This window comes from Staurois parvus, unplaced genomic scaffold, assembly GCF_062004578.1.
Source record: "Staurois parvus isolate SC_StPar_1 unplaced genomic scaffold, SC_StPar_1.0 ptg001487l, whole genome shotgun sequence".
NCBI lineage: Eukaryota > Metazoa > Chordata > Amphibia > Anura > Ranidae > Staurois > Staurois parvus.
Window position 1 is genome coordinate 339393 of NW_028319283.1, and position 21679 is coordinate 361071.

General features: G+C 47.0%; 1 protein-coding gene across 2 annotated transcripts in view; it reads right to left on the bottom strand.

Annotated features, from left to right (window-relative positions):
- CLIP4 (CAP-Gly domain containing linker protein family member 4) overlaps positions 1-21679 on the bottom strand; it is a 124696-nt gene that overhangs the window by 31065 nt on the left and 71952 nt on the right. For both annotated transcript variants that reach the window (XM_089662518.1, XM_089662517.1), the window contains exon 10: positions 21134-21262. In XM_089662518.1, the coding sequence (XP_089518644.1) occupies positions 21134-21262 (129 nt within the window). The remainder of the gene's footprint in view (positions 1-21133; positions 21263-21679) is intronic.

Sequence of the window (21679 nt, forward strand, 5' to 3'; positions counted from 1 at the left end):
GAGCTTACACTCGAATGTCCCCTCCCCCCCAGTCACATCAGTCTCTGTACCAGAGGAGCTTACACTCTAATGTCCCCTCCCCCACAGTCACATCAGTCTCTGTACCAGAGGAGCTGACACTCTAATGTCCCCTCCCCCCCAGTCACATCAGTCTCTGTACCAGAGGAGCTTACACTCGAATGTCCCCTCCCCCCCAGTCACATCAGTCTCTGTACCACAGGAGCTTACATTTTAATGTCCCCTCCCCCACAGTCACATCAGTCTCTGTACCAGAGGAGCTTACATTTTAATGTCCCCCCACACTGTTATACATGAATATAGCTCTGACATATACTGCAGCGCTCTACAGAGAACACTGAACCAGTCACATCAGTCTCTGTACCAGAGGAGCTTACACTCTAATGTCTAGCTGTCCGGGAGGCCCTGGAGCGGTGCAGGGCTGCAGGCTGGGGAAAGTTCCTGCTGGGGTTAGGCCAAAGCTTTTGATCGAGTCAATCATGAGTACATATGGCTGCTTCTTGGCAAGTATGGCCTGGAGGGGGCCTTTATACAGAGGGGCTGAATGCTTCATGCTTGTGAATGGTTGGATTGGACGGCCCTTTGAGGTTGGCTCAGGTGAGTGTCAGGGGTGTCCTTTGAGTCCTCTGCTGTACGCGTTCACAATCGATCCCTTCATTCGGAGGTTAGAGAGCGGACCATTGTGTGGAGTTCCTTTGGGCATTCCTGGGGAGCCCCCTCTGAGGGTCGTGGCCTATGCTGATAACGTGTCTGTTTTCATCTCTGGGATGCAGGAGGCGGAGGAGGTGGTCTCGGTGATGGAACAGTATGCTGCAGAGGAGGTGGTCTCAGTGATACAACAGTGTGCGGAGGAGGAGGTGGTCTCGGTGATGGAACAATATGCTGCAGAAGAGGTGGTCTCAGTGATGGAACAGTATGCTGCAGAGGAGGTGGTCTCAGTGATACAACAGTGTGCGGAGGAGGAGGTGGTCTCGGTGATGGAACAATATGCTGCAGAAGAGGTGGTCTCAGTGATGGAACAGTATGCTGCAGAAGAGGTGGTCTCAGTGATGGAACAGTATGCGGAGGAGGAGGTGGTCTCAGTGATGGAACAGTATGCGGAGGAGGAGGTGGTCTCGGTGATAAAACAGTATGCGGAGGAGGAGGTGGTCTCGGTGATAAAACAGTATGCGGAGGAGGAGGTGGTCTCGGTGATGGAACAGTATGCGGAGGAGGAGGTGGTCTCAGTGATGGAACAGTATGCTGCAGAAGAGGTGGTCTCAGTGATGGAACAGTATGCTGCAGAAGAGGTGGTCTCAGTGATGGAACAGTATGCGGAGGAGGAGGTGGTCTCGGTGATAAAACAGTATGCGGAGGAGGAGGTGGTTGCGGTGATTGAACAGTATGCGGAGGAGGAGGTGGTCTCAGTGATGGAACAGTATGCTGCAGAGGAGGTGGTCTCAGTGACAGAACAGTATGCGGAGGAGGAGGTGGTCTCGGTGATGGAACAGTATGCTGCAGAGGAGGTGGTCTCAGTGATAGAACAGTATGCTGCAGAGGAGGTGGTCTCGGTGATGGAACAGTATGCGGAGGAGGTGGTCTCAGTGATGGAACAGTATGCGGAGGAGGAGGTGGTCTCGGCGATGGAACAGTATGCGGAAGAGGAGGTGGTCTCAGTGATAGAACAGTATGCTGAAGAGGGGGTGGTCTCAGTGATGGAACAGTATGCGGAGGAGGAGGAGGTCTCAGTGATAGAACAGTATGCGGAGGAGGAGGTGGTTGCGGCGATGGAACAGTATGCGGAGGAGGAGGTGGTGGTCTCGGCGATGGAACAGTATGCGGAGGAGGAGGTGGTCTCAGCGATGGAACAGTATGCGGAGGAGGAGGTGGTCTCAGTGATGGAACAGTATGCGGAGGAGGAGGTAGTGGTCTCGGCGATGGAACAGTATGCGGAGGAGGAGGTGGTCTCAGCGATGGAACAGTATGCGGAGGAGGAGGTGGTCTCAGCGATGGAACAGTATGCGGAGGAGGAGGTGGTCTCAGCGATGGAACAGTATGCGGAGGAGGAGGTGGTCTCAGCGATGGAACAGTATGCGGAGGAGGTGGTCTCGGTGATGGAACAGTATGCGGAGGAGGAGGTGGTCTCGGTGATGGAACAGTATGCTGCAGAGGAGGTGGTCTTGGTGATGGAACAGTAAGCGGAGGAGGTGGTGGTCTCGGCGATGGAACAGTATGTGGAGGAGGAGGTGGTCTCGGTGATGGAACAGTATGCTGCAGAGGAGGTGGTCTTGGTGATGGAACAGTATGCGGAGGAGGTGGTCTCAGTGATAGAACAGTATGCGGAGGAGGAGGAGGTGGTTGCGGTGATGGAACAGTATGCGGAGGAGGTGGTCTCAGTGATAGAACAGTATGCGGAGGAGGTGGTCTCAGTGATAGAACAGTATGCGGAGGAGGTGGTCTCTGTGATGAAACAGTATGCTGGGGAGGAGGTGGTCTCTGTGATGAAACAGTAGGCTGCAGAGGAGGTGGTCTTGGTGATGGAACAGTATGCAGCAGAGGAGGTGGTCTCGGTGATGGAACAGTATGCGGAGGAGGAGGTGGTCTCAGTGATAGAACAGTATGCGGAGGAGGAGGTGGTCTCAGCGATGGAACAGTATGCGGAGGAGGAGGTGGTCTCGGTGATGGAACAGTATGCGGAGGAGGAGGTGGTCTTGGTGATGGAACAGTATGCTGCAGAGGAGGTGGTCTCAGTGATGGAACAGTATGCGGAGGAGGTGGTCTCAGTGATAGAACAGTATGCGGAGGAGGAGGAGGTGGTTGCGGTGATGGAACAGTATGCTGGGGAGGAGGTGGTCTCTGTGATGAAACAGTATGCAGCAGAGGAGGTGGTCTCGGTGATAGAACAGTATGCGGAGGAGGAGGTGGTCTCGGTGATGGAACAGTATGCGGAGGAGGAGGTGGTCTCGGTGATGGAACAGTATGCGGAGGAGGAGGTGGTCTCGGTGATGGAACAGTATGCGGAGGAGGAGGTGGTCTCGGTGATGGAACAGTATGCGGAGGAGGAGGTGGTCTTGGTGATGGAACAGTATGCTGCAGAGGAGGTGGTCTCAGTGATGGAACAGTATGCGGAGGAGGTGGTCTCAGTGATAGAACAGTATGCGGAGGAGGAGGAGGTGGTTGCGGTGATGGAACAGTATGCTGGGGAGGAGGTGGTCTCTGTGATGAAACAGTATGCAGCAGAGGAGGTGGTCTCGGTGATGGAACAGTATGCGGAGGAGGAGGTGGTCTCGGTGATGGAACAGTATGCGGAGGAGGAGGTGGTCTCGGTGATGGAACAGTATGCGGAGGAGGAGGTGGTCTCGGTGATGGAACAGTATGCGGAGGAGGAGGTGGTCTCGGTGATGGAACCATATGCTGTGGAGGAGGTTGTGTCGGTGATGGAACAGTATGCTGAGGCAAGAGGAGGAGGTGGTCTCGGTGTTGGAACCGTATGCTGCGGAGGAGGAGGTGGTCTCGGTGATGGAACAGTATGTTGCGGAGGAGGTGGTCTCAGTGATGGAACAGTATGCTGAGGCAGGAGGTGGTCTCGGTGATGGAACAGTATGCTGAGGCAGGAGGTGGTCTCAGTGATGGAACAGTATGCTGAGGCAGGAGGAGGAGGTGGTCTAGGTGATGGAACAGTATGCTGAGGCAGGAGGAGGAGGTGGTCTTGGTGATGGAACAGTATGTTGCGGAGGAGGTGGTCTCAGTGATGGAACAGTATGCTGCGGAGGAGGAGGAGGTGGTCTCGGTGTTGGAACCGTATGCTGCGGAGGAGGAGGTGGTCTCGGTGTTGGAACCGTATGCTGCGGAGGAGGAGGTGGTCTCGGTGATGGAACAGTATGCTGCGGAGGAGGTGGTCTCAGTGATGGAACAGTATGCTGCGGAGGAGGTGGTCTCGGTGATGGAACAGTATGCTGCGGAGGAGGTGGTCTCGGTGATGGAACAGTATGCTGGCAGCTGGCGCAAAGATCAATCAGGATAAGTGTGAGGTTTTCTGGGTGGGAAAGGAAGGCGAAGGCTTTACCCTTCCGGGCGCCTTCCCAGAGCCCCAGCAGGAAATTAAAGTTTTAGGCATCAGATTTGGTCCCGGTGATTACGGCTTTGCAAATTGGGTAAGCAGGCTACAAGATGCCGATGCCAAGGTGGCCAGCTGGAAGGATTGGAAACTGTCTTACAGGGAAAGGATCGACCTGATTAAAACTTACCTGATCCCGGTATTTCTGTATGTCAGCTTTGTCTGTGTTTTGCCAGTGTCTCTCTATGCGAGGATCTACAGTTGTTTCTTCCAGCTGTTATGGGGGCACAAACTGAACCTCATTAAGAGGTCTGTAACCTACCTTCCCAGGCGGATGGGTGGCCTAGGTATGGTCAACCCGGTGGTTTTCTTTTCTCTGATGTTTTTGAAAAATAATTTTGGTAGCATGCTGGCAGAGGAACCGCCTGGGTGGGTTGGTATTTTTCAGTCCTGGTTTACGCCTTTTCTGCGGAGCTGGGAGAATGGTGGGCCAGTGAAAAGCCTGAGGGTCCAACATGGTAAGCTCCTGACTTATGTCTGAAAATGCTTCGGCAATGGCGAGTGACGGCGGAGGAAATGAAGTCTCTTCCTAGGAAGGCCCTGGAGAGGAGGGTCGTTGAATCTGCCTTTAGCGAGCCATTGGCCTTGAGGGATTGCCATGGCCTGGTTATGAGGGAGGGTCTGCGTTTGATGAATCTGGAGAGAATCCCTTTAAAGTTTCAGGATTTGGCCTGGCTCTCGTCCCATGGAAGACTCTATTTGAAGGGCAACCTGAAGCATCGCTCTGCGGAGAACCGTGGTTGTCCAAGAGTGGAGTGCGGTGGGGTGGAGGAGACGATGGACCATTTCTTGCTTCAATGCCCCTTCAATATAGATGTCTACAAGCTGTTGGGTGGGGCTCTGGGGATCCCTTTCCTTTCCCGCTTGAGTTACGTGGAGTGGTCTTACGGAGCCTTTCAAACTCAACGGGACTTTGATTTTGAGACACTTTTTCTAGTTAGCTTAGTAGTCCGTTACTACACGTGGAATGCACTGTGTCAGGTTTCCATTCGCAAAAAAGTCCTTCCAGTTGAGGTGGTGGTGCCCAACATTCTGGGTGAGGTTGGGAAGATTCGGGGTCTTGAGAAGGACAGGTGGCGGCCGGGAGCCAAAGGCGTGGAGGAATGTCAGGTCCCCGTAGCTGCTGTCTGTCAGTCTCTGGGGGCGTGGCTTCTCTTTCTGTCCTCTGACATCCCCTAGATTTTTGTAAGATCAGATTTTTGAAGAAAGGCTGCATGCATGGGATCAATGTTTCATCGTTTCTTAGCCTGAGGGGGGGGGGTTTAGGTGACGGTCGGGTTTGCTGAGATACATTCTAAAGATAATAATATTAAAACACGATTGGTTCTGTTTATGTTTTTTTCTGGCAAAAAAGCCATTTATTGTTTTCCATGTTGAAGCTGCTTTCGTGTGTGTGTGTGTATATATATATATATTTTATTTTTTATTTTTTTTAATTTTTATTTTATTTATTTATTTTTATTTATTTATTTGGACTTTTTTTTTTACTTTTTATTTTTTTATTATTTATTTATTCTGTGTATATGCAAATTATTTTTTTTATTATGTTGTTTGTAAGATTTTTAATAAAACAAAAATTTACACTTTAAGGTCCCCCACAGTCACACACTATTATTATTATTATACATTTATATAGCTCTGACATATACCGCAGTGCTGTACAGAGAACACTGAGCCAGGCACATCAGTCCATCACCCCAATTTTCTGAAATTTTTTCAGGCAACCTCTCATCAGTTTTTTTATACGGGAGTGTTTATTACTCTTTCCATTGTTGTAAGGTAGACACCCCAGCTTGGATCCACACCTTAGCCACCAGCCAGTAGACAATACATTGCTAATTCCAAAAGACTCAGGAGGCCCCAGGAGGCATAGCTGAGGGTCGAGTTGTACAGGGGACCCCATGATGTCATGCAAAACGGTTATTTTTGCTTCCAGAAAGCCTGTATCTATGGTCAGAACCAGAGCAATGGAAAAAGGATCCAGGAGTTCTGCAACACTTAGGACATAATGAGTTAGAAGATGCTTTATATCTTGACAAAAAAATTGGCCTCAAATAGGTACGATGAAGTATCAATAGATGGGTGAGCTTATCAATAGTTTTCAGGGAAACTAATCACTGATTTAGAATCTCTTCCCAAGACTCATCAATAGGACCCAAATCAGCCTTCCACAAAATATTTCTATTAACTTCCTGCTATGGAGTCCTGAAAGGTAAAAATTACAAAACTGTTTGGGAAAAACACAATTTTTCTAGATTTTGACAATCCCCCTGCTCATAACCACCGCAAAGGGGTTGTGGAAAAGAGGCCCTTGTCTTCATGAAGATGGGGACAAGGTACTACCAAAAGGGCCGAACAGGGGAACGCTGGCTGGCTTTGGAGTTGTAAGGGCAGGCTTCTGGAGGGGCAAAAATGGTCTACAGCAAAAGCAGATGCGTTATTCAATACCGAAGTGGATGGTGACCACGTATCTATGTTGAAGGAATCAGAAGAGTATAGAATTTGGCAAATCAAATTCCTTTTAGGTCCAAAAAGGATCTGAGTTGGCCTCCAGTTAAGATCTGAGCTAAACAAGCGATACCATGTCTACCCCAGAGCTCAGGGTGGGGCACCACACAAAGCTCCGGTAAAGACTGATTCTGCCAAAGTGGAGTGTGACCATTAACCCCCAGAATAACCAGTTGGGACAATGTTGAGGCATCACGTCAACCTCAGGTGTAGGCCTGCGTACCCTTTAAACCTTGGATTATTAATAGCAGGTGGGTCTAGGGGAGCAGTAGTACTGTCCGGGGCCATAAAGTGCATAAGGTTGGGGTCTTCGTAAAGGACCGGTTCAGTTTTGTTTCTGCTGGAACCCCAGATGGAAGGCCTAAAGAGAACTTACCTTACCCCCAAATCCTTATTCCGCCACTTCTTACCTTCCTTGCTGGGTAGACCACAAAACACATTCACATGGCCAACCATCCAGCAGTGTTCTAAGCAGATTTGCTGCACCACAGCTATGCACCTTTCCCCATGCTGCCATCCTGATCTCTGATGGCAACAGGAGGCCAGCGGTCTCTTCCAGGTTCTTGCAGCCTGTCCTCCCGATGACATGCACATGCCACAGGATATCATCAAGGTGCAGGATGCAGGCACCAGTATAACAGTAAGGGCTCATTCACATTAGTGGTTGGGCATGGTTTTACTGCCCCCCCAACTGCTCCCCCTTTAGCTGCTGAGATATGCCATGGCCAGAATGCCTTGGGGTCATAGAGGCTGTTATACCCCGTCACTTTATCGCCAGCTGACTGCGACCCATTCAAGACAATGGGGTCAATGGGGGAGAATGGGGTCATTCTGCAAGTGCCACACAACCGTGTGCAATGCTCCTGGTTGAAACTCACTAGTGTGGAGTCCAATGGGTTAAGGTAGGCAATAGAGAGGCGATACAATTCCTCCCCACTGCCTGTCACACACCTTTGAAAGGTATGTAGGAGCGGCAGTCCCTGCTACACATATGAATGAGCCCTAAGCCCTACCAATGCCACACCCTGGCACAAGCCCCATAGAATACCCATGGACTCATTATTATTATTACATGGAGTTTATATAGCGCCAAAGGGTTTGCTCAGCGCTGTACAACAGAGGGGGGGACAATACATGAAACAGAACAGCAACTACAAACAGCACACGAGGGGTTAGAGGGCCCTACTCTTTGGAGCTTACAATCTAGGAGGGAGGGGGTAGTGGTACAGGAGGAAGTGGCTGTGGGGGATGAAGTGGTGGGAGGAATGAAGGAGAACGGCTGTTAGGTGAGGGTGGGGTAGGCTTCCCTGAAGAGGTGGGTTTTCAGGGAGCGCCTGAAAGTGAGGAGGGAAGGTGACAGTCTGATGGATTGGGGTAGTGAGTTCCAGAGGATGGGGGAGGACCTGGAGAAGTCTTGCAGTCGTGCTTGGGAGGAGGAGACCAGGAAGCAAGATAGAAGGAGGTACGGGTGGGGTGGTACCTGGAAATCAGGTCAGTGAGGTAGTTAGGGGCAGTGTTGTGAACGGCTTTGTAGGTCAGGGTTAGTAGTTTGAATTTGATGCGTTGGGCAATAGGGAGCCAGTGGAGGGATTGGCAGAGGGGGGTGGCAGAGGTGGAGCGGTTGGTGAGGTGGATGAGTCTAGCTGCTGAGTTCAGGATGGTCTGAAGCGGGGAGAGCCTGCACTGGGGTAGGCTGGTGAGGAGGGAGTTGCAGTAGTCCAGGCGTGAGATAATCAGGGAGTGTACGAGTAGTTTAGTGGTGTCTGGGGTAAGGAAGGAGCGTATCTTGGCGATGTTGCGAAGGTGGAGTCTGCATGTGTTTGTAAGTGATTTGATATGAGGTTGAAAGGAAAGGTTTGGGTCCAGAATGACGCCAAGGACTTTGGCTTGCGGGGCGGGATTGATGGTGGTGTCGTTGGTAGTGATGGATAGGATGGGGGAAGGAGGGCACGGGCAGGGGGTGGTGACGTGGGTTTCCCAGGAGGCTGCTGTCAAAAGATGTCATTGTGGCCTAGGCCAGAATCTAGGAATAGGGAGCAAATTCCCTTAAAAAAGTACCGATATAAAATAAATATAGAAAATGACTTTGCTATTGTGAGAGAGCGGGGGCAGGGATGGGATGGCGGAAAGTGACCTGGAAGGGTGAAGTTCCGCTTTAAGTAGAGAAATCCAGCACTAAAATATTTCAAGGGCAAATGGATTGGAGAGTGCCAAAGAATATAAAGGATTTTGGGGAGAAGAACCATTTTATCAAGGTTAATGCATCCCATAACACCAATCGGGAGCTTAAACCATATGCCAATCCTCGTTCTATCAGCAGTGAGCTGGGGGTTCAACATTTCAAGGGATAGATATTACAGTATAGATCTTGCCAGAAAAAAAGTAAGAAATGATGATTATACTAGTCCAGCATAATGGAGGAGACCTGATTACTAGTAATACGGAAGGCACCAAAAGGTAAAAGTTGACCAGTTAATGGTCAGACCTGAATAACCACCAAAACCATTCATAAGTATGAAAGCCGTATTAAGGTGAAATATCGGAGTCTTCACATACAAAGCCAATTGTGCTCTTGCAACTTGGTGGTAACAGGTTGGTGAGAACCCTTTTCTGCTCCCCCATGACTGTGCCCCTATGTACAAAGCCAGCTCCATAAAGACACGGTTTGGCCAGTTTGGTGTGGAGGAACTCTATTGTCCTGCACAGAGCCCTGACCTCAGCCCTACTGAACTCCTTCGTGAGCCAGGTCTTCTCATTCAACATCAGTATCTGACCTAAAAAATGCATACAAATTAGCAAAGACACCCTCCAAAATGTTGTGGAAAGCCTAGGTCATCTCATCCAACATCAGTATCCAGTGACACCAATACAGTGATCAGTGCTAATAAAAAGTACTGACACTGTACTAATGGCACTGGGCAGGAAGGGGTTAACATCTGGGGCCATCAAAGGGTTAACTGTGTGTGTTTCACTGTGAGCATGCTGCTATGCAGAGCCATACAAAGCAGTGTGCAGGAATAGGGCGACGGGCAAGCGGTTAAAATTTGTTACTATTGAAATTCAGGTACATAGGACAGCACTCTCTGCAACAAATGTATTCATTCTGTATATCAGCTCCCTCTCTGCAACATTGTATCCGTTCTGTATATCAGTTCACTCTCTGCAACAATGTATCCATTCAGTATATCAGCTCACTCTCTGCAACAATGTATCCATTCAGTATATCAGCTCACTCTGCAACATTGTATCCATTCTGTATATCAGTACACTCTCTGCAACATTGTATCCATTCTGTATATCAGTTCACTCTCTGCAACATTGTATCCATTCAGTATATCAGCTCACTCTCTGCAACAATGTATCCATTCAGTATATCAGCTCACTCTCTGCAACATTGTATCCATTCAGTATATCAGTTCACTCTCTGCAACATTGTATCCATTCAGTATATCAGCTCACTCTCTGCAACATTGTATCCATTCTGTATATCAGCTCACTCTCTGCAACATTGTATCCATTCTGTATATCAGCTCACTCTGCAACATTGTATCCATTCTGTATATCAGCTCACTCTCTGCAACAATGTATCCATTCAGTAGATCAGCTCACTCTCTGCAACATCACAGTTGAAACGGGCAGCACAGTAGCTAAATAGTTAGCACTTTTGCCTGGCAGTACTCGGGTCGTTGGTTCGAATCCCAACCACGGCACCACCTGCCTGGAGTTTGCAAGTTCTCCCTGTGCCTTTGGGGGTTTCCTCCGGGTACTCCGGTTTCCTCCCACACTCCAAAGACATGCTGGGAGGTTAATTGGCTCCAGTCTAAATTGGCCATAGTATGTGTATGTATGAATGTGAGTTAGGGACCTTAGATTGTATGCCCCTCGGGGGTGGGGACTGATGTGAATGTACAATATATATGTTAAGCGCTGAGTAAATTGAGAGCGCTATATAAGTACCTGAAATAAATAAATCTGAATAACAAAAATTCTGTCCGAGTTTTGATTCGGGAACCGCACATGTCTATTGCAGACCTCTGCAGGGAGACCACTGCTTCCACATGAGGAGTAAGGATCCTTCTCTATATCAGAACGCCAGGGGACAAATCTTCCCAGTAGAGGATAAAACCTGACAGAGGCTCTACCCCTCATCCACTCTTTCTAAACCAAAATAAAAGGTTTTGGCTGTAGTTGGCCTTTACCAGCTCGCCTACCCCCGAGGATTATGGGATGGGACGGCCATGGCAGGTAACTCCAAGATCGAGGAAGCAGATGTCCAAATGCCTGTGGATCCCATCAGCCAAACAGCAGTTTTGTAGAACGAAAAAATCGCGGTTCCTCCCGGGACGGAGATCATTCCAGGCAACACATGTAATCGGAACAGAAGATGTGATAAAACTAAAAGACTTTCACTTAATTAAATCAGTCTTTAAAAACGCTAAGCCCTGCGGAGGCCGGCTCCACGTCACGCTGCTAAACGAGATTAAAGGCTCCAACACTGACCTCAGAAATCCCTGTAATTAAATACCGGCGTAATAGGCATTTAAGATAAAATGTGACCCATCCTCAGCAGCAAAAGGTTCGGTGGAGGAAAGGACCGATATTAAATTATGAATTAAGTTGCTTTAGAAAAACTATTTTCTTTTTAATGTATTTTTTTTAAGGCGAACATAAAAACGCATAAAACTTCGTGGAAGCATTAAAAAAAAAAAAAAAGGTCACGTTTTTCAATACTAAAAGTGTATCCCAATCTAAGTATACAGTATCTCCCAGAAGTGAGTCCACCCCTCCCCCGGACTGTATACAATATATACATACATACAGTATCTCCCAGAAGTGAGGTCCCCCCCTGGACTGTATACAATATACAGTGGGGATCGAAAGTTTGGGCACCCCAGGTAAAAATGTGTATTAATGTGCATAAAGAAGCCAAGGAAAGATGGAAAAATCTCCAAAAGGCATCAAATTACAGATTAGACATTCTTATAATATGTCAACAAAAGTTAGATTTTATTTCCATCATTTACACTTTCAAAGTAACAGAAAACAAAAAAATGGCGTCTGCAAAAGTTTGGGCCCCCTGCAGAGTTAATATCTTGTACTGCCCCCTTTGGCAAGTATCACAGCTTGTAAACGCTTTTTGTAGCCAGCCAAGAGTCTTTCAATTCTTGTTTGAGGTATCTTTGCCCATTCTTCCTTACAAAAGTCTTCCAGTTCTTTGAGATTTCTGGGCTGTCTGTCACGCACGGCTCTTTTAAGGTCTATCCATAGATTTTCAATGATGTTGAGGTCAGGAGATTGTGAAGGCCATGGCAAAACCTTCAGTTTACGCCTCTTGATGTAATCCCCCGTGGATTTCGAGGTGTGTTTAGGATCATTATCCATTTGTAGAAGCCATCCTCTCTTTAACTTCAGCTTTTTCACAGATGGCATCAAGTTACCATCCAAAATTTGCTGAAATTTTATAGAATCCATTTTTCCTTCTACTCGTGAGATGTTCCCTGTGCCACTGGCTGCAACACAACCCCAAAGCATGATTGATCCAACCCCATGCTTCACAGTTGGACAGAGGTTCTTTTCATTAAATTCTGTGCCCCTTCTTCTCCAAACGTACCTTTGCTCATTCCGGCCAAAAAGTTCAATTTTAACCTCATCGGTCCACAGAACTTGTTTCCAAAATGCATCAGGCTTGTCTATATGTTCATTTGCAAAGTTCAAACGATGATTTTTGTGGTGAGGACGTAGAAGAGGTTTTCTTCTGATGACTCTTCCATGAAGACCGTATTTGTACAAGTATCTCTTTATAGTGGAATAGTGACCACAACTTCAGTGTCTGCCAGATCTTTCTGGAGGGATCGTGCAGTCAAACGTGGGTTTTGAATTGTTTTTCTCACAATCCTGCGAGCTGTTCTGTCTGATATTTTTCTTGGTCTTCCAGATCTTGCTTTAACTTCCACTGTTCCTGATGACTGCCATTTCTTAATTACATTCCGAACAGAGGATATTGACATCTGAAAACGCTTTGCTATCTTCTTATAGCCTTCTCCAGCTTTGTGAGCGTCAACTATTTTCAGTTTCAGTTTTCTAGACAACTGCTTAGAAGAACCCATGGTGCTGATTGTTGGGGCAAGGTCAGATGAGTCTGGGCATTTAAAACCTTTGAGATTGACATCACCTGGTCTTCCCAGACGATGATTGAGAACAATCCATGACACGGGCAGGTCTCAGCTTGGCAAAGGGGGCAGTGCATGCTATAAATTCTGCAGGGGGCCCAAACTTTTGCAGACGCAATTTTTTTGTTTTCTGTTATTTTGAAAGTGTAAATGATGGAAATAAAATCTAACTTTTGTTGACATATTATAAGAATGTCTAATCTGTAATTTGATGCCTTTTGGAGATTTTTCCATCTTTCCTTGGCTTCTTTATGCACATTAATACAAATTTTTAGCTCCCCACTGTATATACATACATACAGTATCTCCCAGAAGTGAGATCCCCCCCCCGGACTGTATACAATACATACACACACACACACAGTATCTCCCAAAAGTGAGCCCCCCTCACATTTGTGTCAATATTTGATTCTCTCTTTTCATGTGACAACACTGAAGAAATTACACTTTGCTACAATGTGACGTAGTCAGTGTACAGCTTGTATAAATTTTCTGTCCCCTCAAAATCACTCAACACACCGCCATTAATGTCTAAACCGCTGGCAACAAAAGTGAGTCCACCCCTAAGTGACAAGGTCCAAACTGGGCCCAAAGTGTCAATATTTTGTGTGGCCGACTTTATTTTCCAGCACTGTCTTCACCCTCTTGGGCATGAAGGTCACCAGAGCTTCACAGGTTGCCACTGGAGTCCTCTTCCACTCCTCCATGAAGTCATCACGGAGCTGGTGGATCGTAGATGCAGTGGTCAGGGGAACGTTGAGGAGCGTAGACACAGTGGTTGGGTGAATGTTGAGGAGCATAGACGCAATGGTCGAGGGAACATTGAGGAGAGTAGACAGTGGTCAGGGGAACACTGAGGAGCGTAGACGCAGTGGTCAGGGGAACGTTGAACATCGACACAGTGGTCAGAGGAACATTGAGGAGCGTAGACGCAGTGGTCGGGGGAACATTGAGGAGCGTAGACACAGTGGTCAGGGAACGTTGAGGAGCGTAGACGCAGTGGTCGGGGGAACGTTGAGAAGCGTAGACGCAGTGGTCAGGGGAACATTGAGGAGCGTAGACACAGTGGTCGGGGGAACATTAAGGAGTGTAGACACAGTGGTCGGGGGAACGTTGAGGAGCGTAGACGCAGTGGTCGGGGGAACGTTGAGAAGCGTAGACGCAGTGGTCGGGGGAACATTGAGGAGCGTAGACACAGTGGTCGGGGGAACGTTGAGGAGCGCAGACACAGTGGTCGGGGGAACGTTGACACAGTGGTCGGGGGAACGTTGAGGAGCGTAGACGCAGTGGTCGGGGGAACGTTGAGAAGCGTAGACACAGTGGTCGGGGAACATTGAGGAGCATAGACACAGTGGTCGGGGAACATTGAGGAGCGTAGACACAGTGGTCGGGGGAAAATTGAGGAGCGTAGACGCAGTGGTCGGGGAACATTGAGGAGCGTAGACGCAGTGGTCGGGGAACATTGAGGAGCATAGATGCAGTGGTCGGGGAACGTCGAGAAGCGTAGACGCAGTGGTCGGGGAACGTTGAGTGTAGTCCCAGTGGTCGACTTAGGAAATTTAAGGCAGCAGATGAAACCTCATGCTTACTTCCCTTCCACATCAGAAGATGTCCAGAACTGCCATCAGCACAGGACTGGAGGAAACCAGTGAGACTCAGGTACACCCATCTGCCGTCCAGAGAAGTCTGGCCAGAAGTGGTCTTCATGGAAGAACTGCGGCCAGAAAGCCAAACCTCAGACATGGAAACAAAGCTCAAGAGAGCCAACTATGCAGGAAACCATAGGAACGGGGTGCAGAAAAGTGGCAGCAGGTGCTCTGGACAGATGAGTCAAAATGTGAAATATTTGGCTGTAGCAGGAGGCAGTTTGTTGGGGGAAGGGCTGGAGAGTGGTATAATAATGAATGTCTGCAGACAACTGTGAAGCATGGTGGAGGTTCCTTGTATGTGTGGGACTGCATTTCTGCAAATGGAGTAGGAGATTTGGTCAGGATCGATGGTGTCCTCAATGCTGAGAAGTACAGGCAGATATTTATCCATCATGCCTTACCATCAGGGCAGCGTGTGATTGGCCCCAAATTTATTCTGCAGCAGAACTATCTTCAGTGTAAAGAGGAACAAGAAGTCCTGGGAGCGATGGTTTGGCCCCCACAGAGCCCTGATCTCATGGAGTCATGGAGACTCATGGAGTCTGTCTGGGATGACATGAAGAGACAGAAGGATCGGAGGCGGCCGACATCCACAGAAGAACTGGGCATAGTCCTCCAAGATGTACAGAGAACGACCGACCTGCCGAGTTCCTTCACTGGGTGAAAGTCTACCTAGAAGAAGGCAAAGGGCGGTCACCCCAAATATTGGTTGGATTTGGATTTCTCTTCATTTACTTTCCATTTTGTTAATGGATAAAAAAAAAATAAAAAACTATTAAAACTTTGATTTCTGAAATCATTCATTTACGGCATTTTCTCACACCTGCCTAAAACTTTTGCACAGTTCTGTATATTACCTTTAAAAATGTCAAAAGGCTAAAAGCGCAAAAAAAAAAAAAAAAAGAAAGCAGACTGCATGTCCGCCGACCCCCCCCCCCCAACACATGAAGCACATGAGAAGTGACAGCAATATAATCCCCCCTCTCACTGGCTGTACAGTACGTCGGGCAGGTGAAGGAGAGAATCAATATTTAATTCGCTTTTTCTTCTTTCATTAAATCGATGACTCGGATCGGTTTGTTCGATGGGGATGGCAAAACCTCGGCATAAGTAATTAACGAGTGTCCTCTTCCAGGTTTAAAACAATGCCCCCGGGAGTCAAACGGCCCATTTACCTTTCATTCTGCATCACCCGCCATTCAATTATTTTGTGCGCGACGCGAATGCGTTACTGAAAAATCCTCTCGGATCACCGGGGGGGGGGGGGGGGGCTAGGCTAAAAGTTTGATTCTAAAGCTGAACTTTAGCCAAAGCAAGGAACTCCCAGAATACATATGAATAGGATGCACATACATGCAGGGTGTCTGACCTGCCAAAATCTTTGTAGCTCTGCGCGGTCCGTCTTGTGATCCTGACACCACAGACAAGATGGTGACACCGCTATGTTTCAGTTCATGGTGTCATCTGTCATGTCGCAGTTCGCCGTTTCCACAACTAATGCCGGCCATACATGGGTCAAATTCCGAACGATTTTTCGTCCGAAAATCGGAAACGTCGTTCGCTCGGTAATCCGATGGCGCCATCACGGATTTCAAATCATCGACCTACGGAGTCATAAAGTTCCCCCCATATAACAGGCGACACTTCTGTTCCTTCCAGGTCACGGCTCACGGCGCATATTCTTTTCGGAAAAACGATCTTACGATTTGACCATTGTTGAGTCGAAAATCGGTCATTTTTCACGAATTTTCCAACATGCCCGATCACTGAAAAGGGGAGGAACCAGGAAAATCGGCCGTTTCCATTGACCCCACGAACAGAGCGAATATCGGCCGATTATTCTTAGGTCCGATTTTTGGACGAAAAATTGGTTGGATTCCAACCCATGTATGGCCGGCTTTAGTAAGAGGTCTACTTTAACATTTTCTGTGTCTCTTATGCAGGCCATACATGGTTCGAATTCCGAACGATTTTTCGTCCGAAAATCGGAAACGTTGTTCGCTCGGTAATCCGATGGCGCCATCACTGATTTCAAAACATCGGCCTACAGAGAAATAAAGTTCCCCCCATATAACAGGCGAAACTTCTGTTCCTTCCAGGTCACGGCTCATATTCTTTTCGGAAAAACGATCTTACGATTTGACCATCGTTGAGTCGAAAATCGGTCGTTATTCACGAATTTTCCAACATGCCCGATCACCGAAAAGGGGAGGAACCAGGAAAATCGGCCGGTGCCATTGACCCCGCTAACAGAGCGAAAATCGACCGATTATTCTTAGGTCCGATTTTCGGACGCAAAATCGGTTGGATTCCAACCCATGTATTATATATATATATATATATATATATTATATATATATATATATATACACACACACACACATTTTCTGTGTCTCTTATACATGGTTCGAATTCCGAACTATTTTTCGCTCGAAAATCGGAAAAGTCGTTCGCTCGGCAATCCGATGGCGCCATCATTGATTTTGAAAATCGGCCGACCGAGTCATAAAGTTCCCCCCATATAACAGGCGACACTTCTGTTCCTTCCAGGTCCCGGCTCATGGCGCGTATTCTTTTCGGAAAACCAATTGTACGATTTGACCATCGAGTCGAAAATCGGTCGTTTTTCACAAATTTTCCAACATGCCCGATCACTGAAAAGGGGAGGAGCCAGAAAAATCGGCCGGTGCCATTGACCCCACGAACAGAGCGAAAATCGGCTGATTATTCTTAGTTCCGATTTTCGGATGAAAAAAAATCGGTTGATTTTCGACTCCTGTATGGCCGGCCTAAGTCATCTCATTATCCATTAACTACGCCTAATTGGTCAGGCGCAGCGGCAGCACGGCATGCTCTCCGTTTCCTTATATAAGGTCCTCATCGGTAGACACGGGCAGAACAAAAAAATTCATTTTGGATCCCATCGATTCAATAAGTTACGAATTTCATTTGTAACGAAAATGCTTTTAATTTAGCTCCATTTCGTTTATTAGTTTTCGACCAGATTCAAATTTTTTCAGTGGGTTTGAAGTGTTCGAATCAACTTCAAATTTAAAATATCTGATTCTAATTCATTATAAAGAATAGCTGGTCCTGTTTTATTCAAAATTGAAATTTCGGAAGAAGGCTATATTCCATTTTATTCACTGAAATTTTCTATTCTTTTATTTTTTTTTTCAATCTTATTCTATTCTTGTCGATATTCGAATTTCGGAAGATGGCTTAATTCTATTCGAATTTCAAAATTTGAATTTTGGAAAATGGCTATTTTCTCTCATTTTTATTCTATTATATATTCTATTCAATTTTTTATTTCCTTTTCTATTCCTTTCTATTCTATTGTATTATTTTCTGTTCTGAACTATTCTTGTTTGTATATTCTATTCTAATCTATTCTTTTCTATTTTCTATTCTATTTTATTCTACTCTATTCTTTTCTAAATTCAAATTTTGGAAGATGGTTATGTTCTCTCACTTTTATTCTGTTCTATTTTTTATATATTCAATTCTTTTATTTCCTTTTCATTCTATTATTTTGTGTTCTGAACTATTTATTTTTTTATATTGTATTCTAATTTATTCTTTTCTATTCTATTTTATTCTACTTTATTTTTTTCTATTTTCTATTCTATTTTATTCTACTCTACTCTACTCTTTTCTAAAAATTCAAATTTCGGAAGATGGCTATATACTTCTATTCTATTTTTTTCTATTTTAGGCCTAGTTCACACTGGCATGTAAAGCAGACATTTGGGGGCCATGTTAATGCTCCTCAAACGCTTATGCAAATGATAATATGGACAGCACATAGCATACACAGTTTTCAAGAAAATGTCATCTGATCAGCATAAGCACGGTCACCAGAGACAAAAAACGGACATTGCGCAGGATTGTGACCCGGAGTAAGAAAACAACTGCTGCAAAAGTGACTGCAGAGCTCAATCTCAGTCTTCTAGCCCGTGTCCACAAACACTGCACAAACTCCATCAGGAGAACATTCCCGGGCGAGCTGCGATGGCCGAACCACTAGTGACCGATATTAATGCTCAAAAGAGGACAGAGTGGGGCAACACCCATAAATGGTGGACTATCAAGCCATGGAAGACTGTAATACGGTCCGATGAATCGACCTTCACACTGTTCCCAACCACCGGATGTGTTTACGTGTGGCCAACACCATCCCAAGCTTACCACCAGGACTGTCTTGTACCAACTGTAAAGCATGGTGGCGGCACAATCATGGTTTGGGCAGCCATATCTTGGTATTCTGCAGGCCCCATTATCACCTTGGTGAGTCACTTCCAGCGACTATGTACAAATTATGGCTGACCATGTGCCCCCCCATGGTGCAGACATTGTTACCCAAAGACAGTGCCATTTACCAAGACGATAACGCTCCGATTCACGCAACTGGTGTCAGATCATGCACCACAGCTGCCAGACCTCACTATCCTTGGTGAAGGTGAAGGCTCGTTTTCCACCTCCGGAGTCTCTGCGAGAACTGGAATGATTTTTGCATGAAGAGCGGTATCAGAGCCCATTATCCACCATCCAGGACTTATATTTGTCAATTCCCAGGAGAATTCAGGCCTTCTTGGATACCAAAATCGATCCAACACCATATTAGGTAACGATTTAGTTCTTTGACCTGGTGTTTCCATAATTTTGTCCAACCCCTGTAGTGTTAATGATCATAAACTTGGAGAAGCCACGCCCCCAATGTGTTTCACCCAATACCGCCATTATTAAGCCAGGGTGAAATGTGTTGGGCGCGCGGTTTGGGGTGAAGCAGTCTGAGACTCCTTTTACTTCATAATAACATGGCCAGGTAGGCTGTGCGGCTTCAGGAATACCTTTTTATCTCCACTGTGTATCCTGAGTCTAGACCAGGGGTAGGCAACCTGAGAGCCGCAGGACTACAAGTTCCATCAAACCTCTGCAAGTCATAGCTGTAACTGTCAGTTTTGTAATCTTTGCAATGCCTCATGGGAAATGTAGTTATACAACAGCTAAAGAGCCGCAGGTTGCCTACTCCTGGCCTTGATGATCTCACTCCCAGCCTGCACCCATCTAGTGGTTTCCAGCTCACTGGACTTTGGGTGCCTGAGTGTGAGCCCCTAAGCTGCATTTAAGGTCACAGTGTTGTCCTGCAAAGAGGAGAAGATCCATCAAAAAGAGGAACTCCTTGGGTGAGAGCCCACAGACTCGCATCAAGCAAAGTACGCCTTCCACACCTGAATGGGAATATTGGTGGGAAGTTGACTGTCCAGCCTTCAACATAATGGAAATCACAGACTTAGATGCCTGGGTACCTCAGAACCTCGGCTTCAACAGCCATTCCATTAAATCCAGCAACAGAAGGTTGGGGGGGAAGGGCTTACCGGGTCAGCATACGATTACCAGCTGTGCCAATTCAAAGCAATGAGGATCACCAGAATGCCTTCTATCTCAATCCTGAGCAGATCAAGTTGTTTCAGAGGGGGAAAAGCATAGATGAGGGTGCACTGATCCCATGGAGTCACTAGAGCATCCACTACCTCTGGCAATGGATCCCTAAACATAGATACAATGTTGTTCAGGTTGCTGTTGGACCTGTTGGACCTGGCTGCCATGAGGTTCACATCCAACATCCCCCACCTGTGACACAGGTCCTGGAACACTTCCGGGTGCAGAGACGGGAATGTAAATGGCTGATCAGGCTGGAGCCAGTTATGCTCAAGACAGGATCAACTCTACCTGTCCTGCCCTCCTGCCACAGTAAGACTTGATGTTTCTACATGATGATTGACTCCAGTGGCAATGTCTGACTGGATCCAAATCAGATGGACCTTCAACAGGTTGGTCCAACGCTGAACGGACAGCTACATCACCCAAAGTTCCAAGATGGCGAGAGAGACAAGATTTCTCCCATGGCCAAGTTCCCTGCACCAACAAAGTGCCCAGGACTTTCCTGAATGCAACACCGGATGCAAGAGCAACCAAGACAAGGACAGCTTGGTCTCCAGGCATCAAGTATTGGACAAACTGAATCGCCTCAAAGAAGACCATCATCAGCCCCAAGATCCCCATGCAGAAGTGGAGGGCTAGATGATTTCTGTATTGAAGAATATGGACTTGAGACCTGGGAATCTGTAGCTTCTCTTGTAGAAGGAACATTCTGCCCTTGGAAATGTCAAGGACAAGCCCCAAATCCTCACCGAGTCCGAGTCAATGCCAATTTATTACGTTTCAGGATTAACCCAAACCTCTTCAACATCTTAGCAGTCAGACATGTCCTCCAGAGCCCTCGCTGACTGTTCCCACAACAGGAGGTCATCCAAGTATCTCACAATGGGAGTACCCTAAGGGGGCCAACATTGGAAAACCCCCAAGGTGCAGAAGACTGTCCCCACCCAATCTACTTTAAAATAAAACATTAAAAAGAAAAAAAAAAAAATCACAGGATACCTTGAAACTTTACTCTGAGCCCAGCCCAAAAGAGTGTGCCCACAGAAACAGGTAGAATGATGGTGAGCAGTCGAGGAGGGACATCTGGTGAGCAGTAGAGGAGGGACATCTGATGAGCAGTAGAGGGACATCTAGTGAAGGAGTGTCTTGTCAATGGATTTTTTTTGTTTTGTTTTTAAACTAGGAAGTGGCCTTTAACCTCGAAGGATTCACATAGTATAACATTTAGCATTTTCTTGGCTTACCTGGAGCAAAGCTGGTTTTCCCATAAAACCGGACGGTGCCGATTCTCTGACCGACCACAAGAACGCGGTCACCAGGCTGGAACTCCGGCTGCTCTGGGCTACCCATGGATGGCGCTGTGCTCTGAGCACCTGAAAAGACACAGACTAAATATCAGCAACGCAGGATTTTTATCACGTTTTATTTCCGTCTTGTTATCCTATTCCCCAGATCTTTACAGTACAGAAAGTGCAGTGAGGATGTGCAAAGTGCAGTAACCTATGGCAACAAATCAAATTCAACTTTACTGGAGTGAGATCAAGTAGCAGGAGATGATCCGAAGGTGTGCGCTATACAGTTGTGCTCAAAGGCTGGCAAAAATTGTGAAATGTTGGCATTGATATTGAAAATAGAACTGATCATGCCGAAAAATTGTCTATGTAACCACTTGCCTACTGGGCACTTCTACCCCCTTCCTGCCCACCGGGCGCTTCTACCCCCTCCCTGCCCACCGGGCGCTTCTACCCCCTCCCTGCCCACCGGGCGCTTCTACCCCTCTTCCTGCCCCC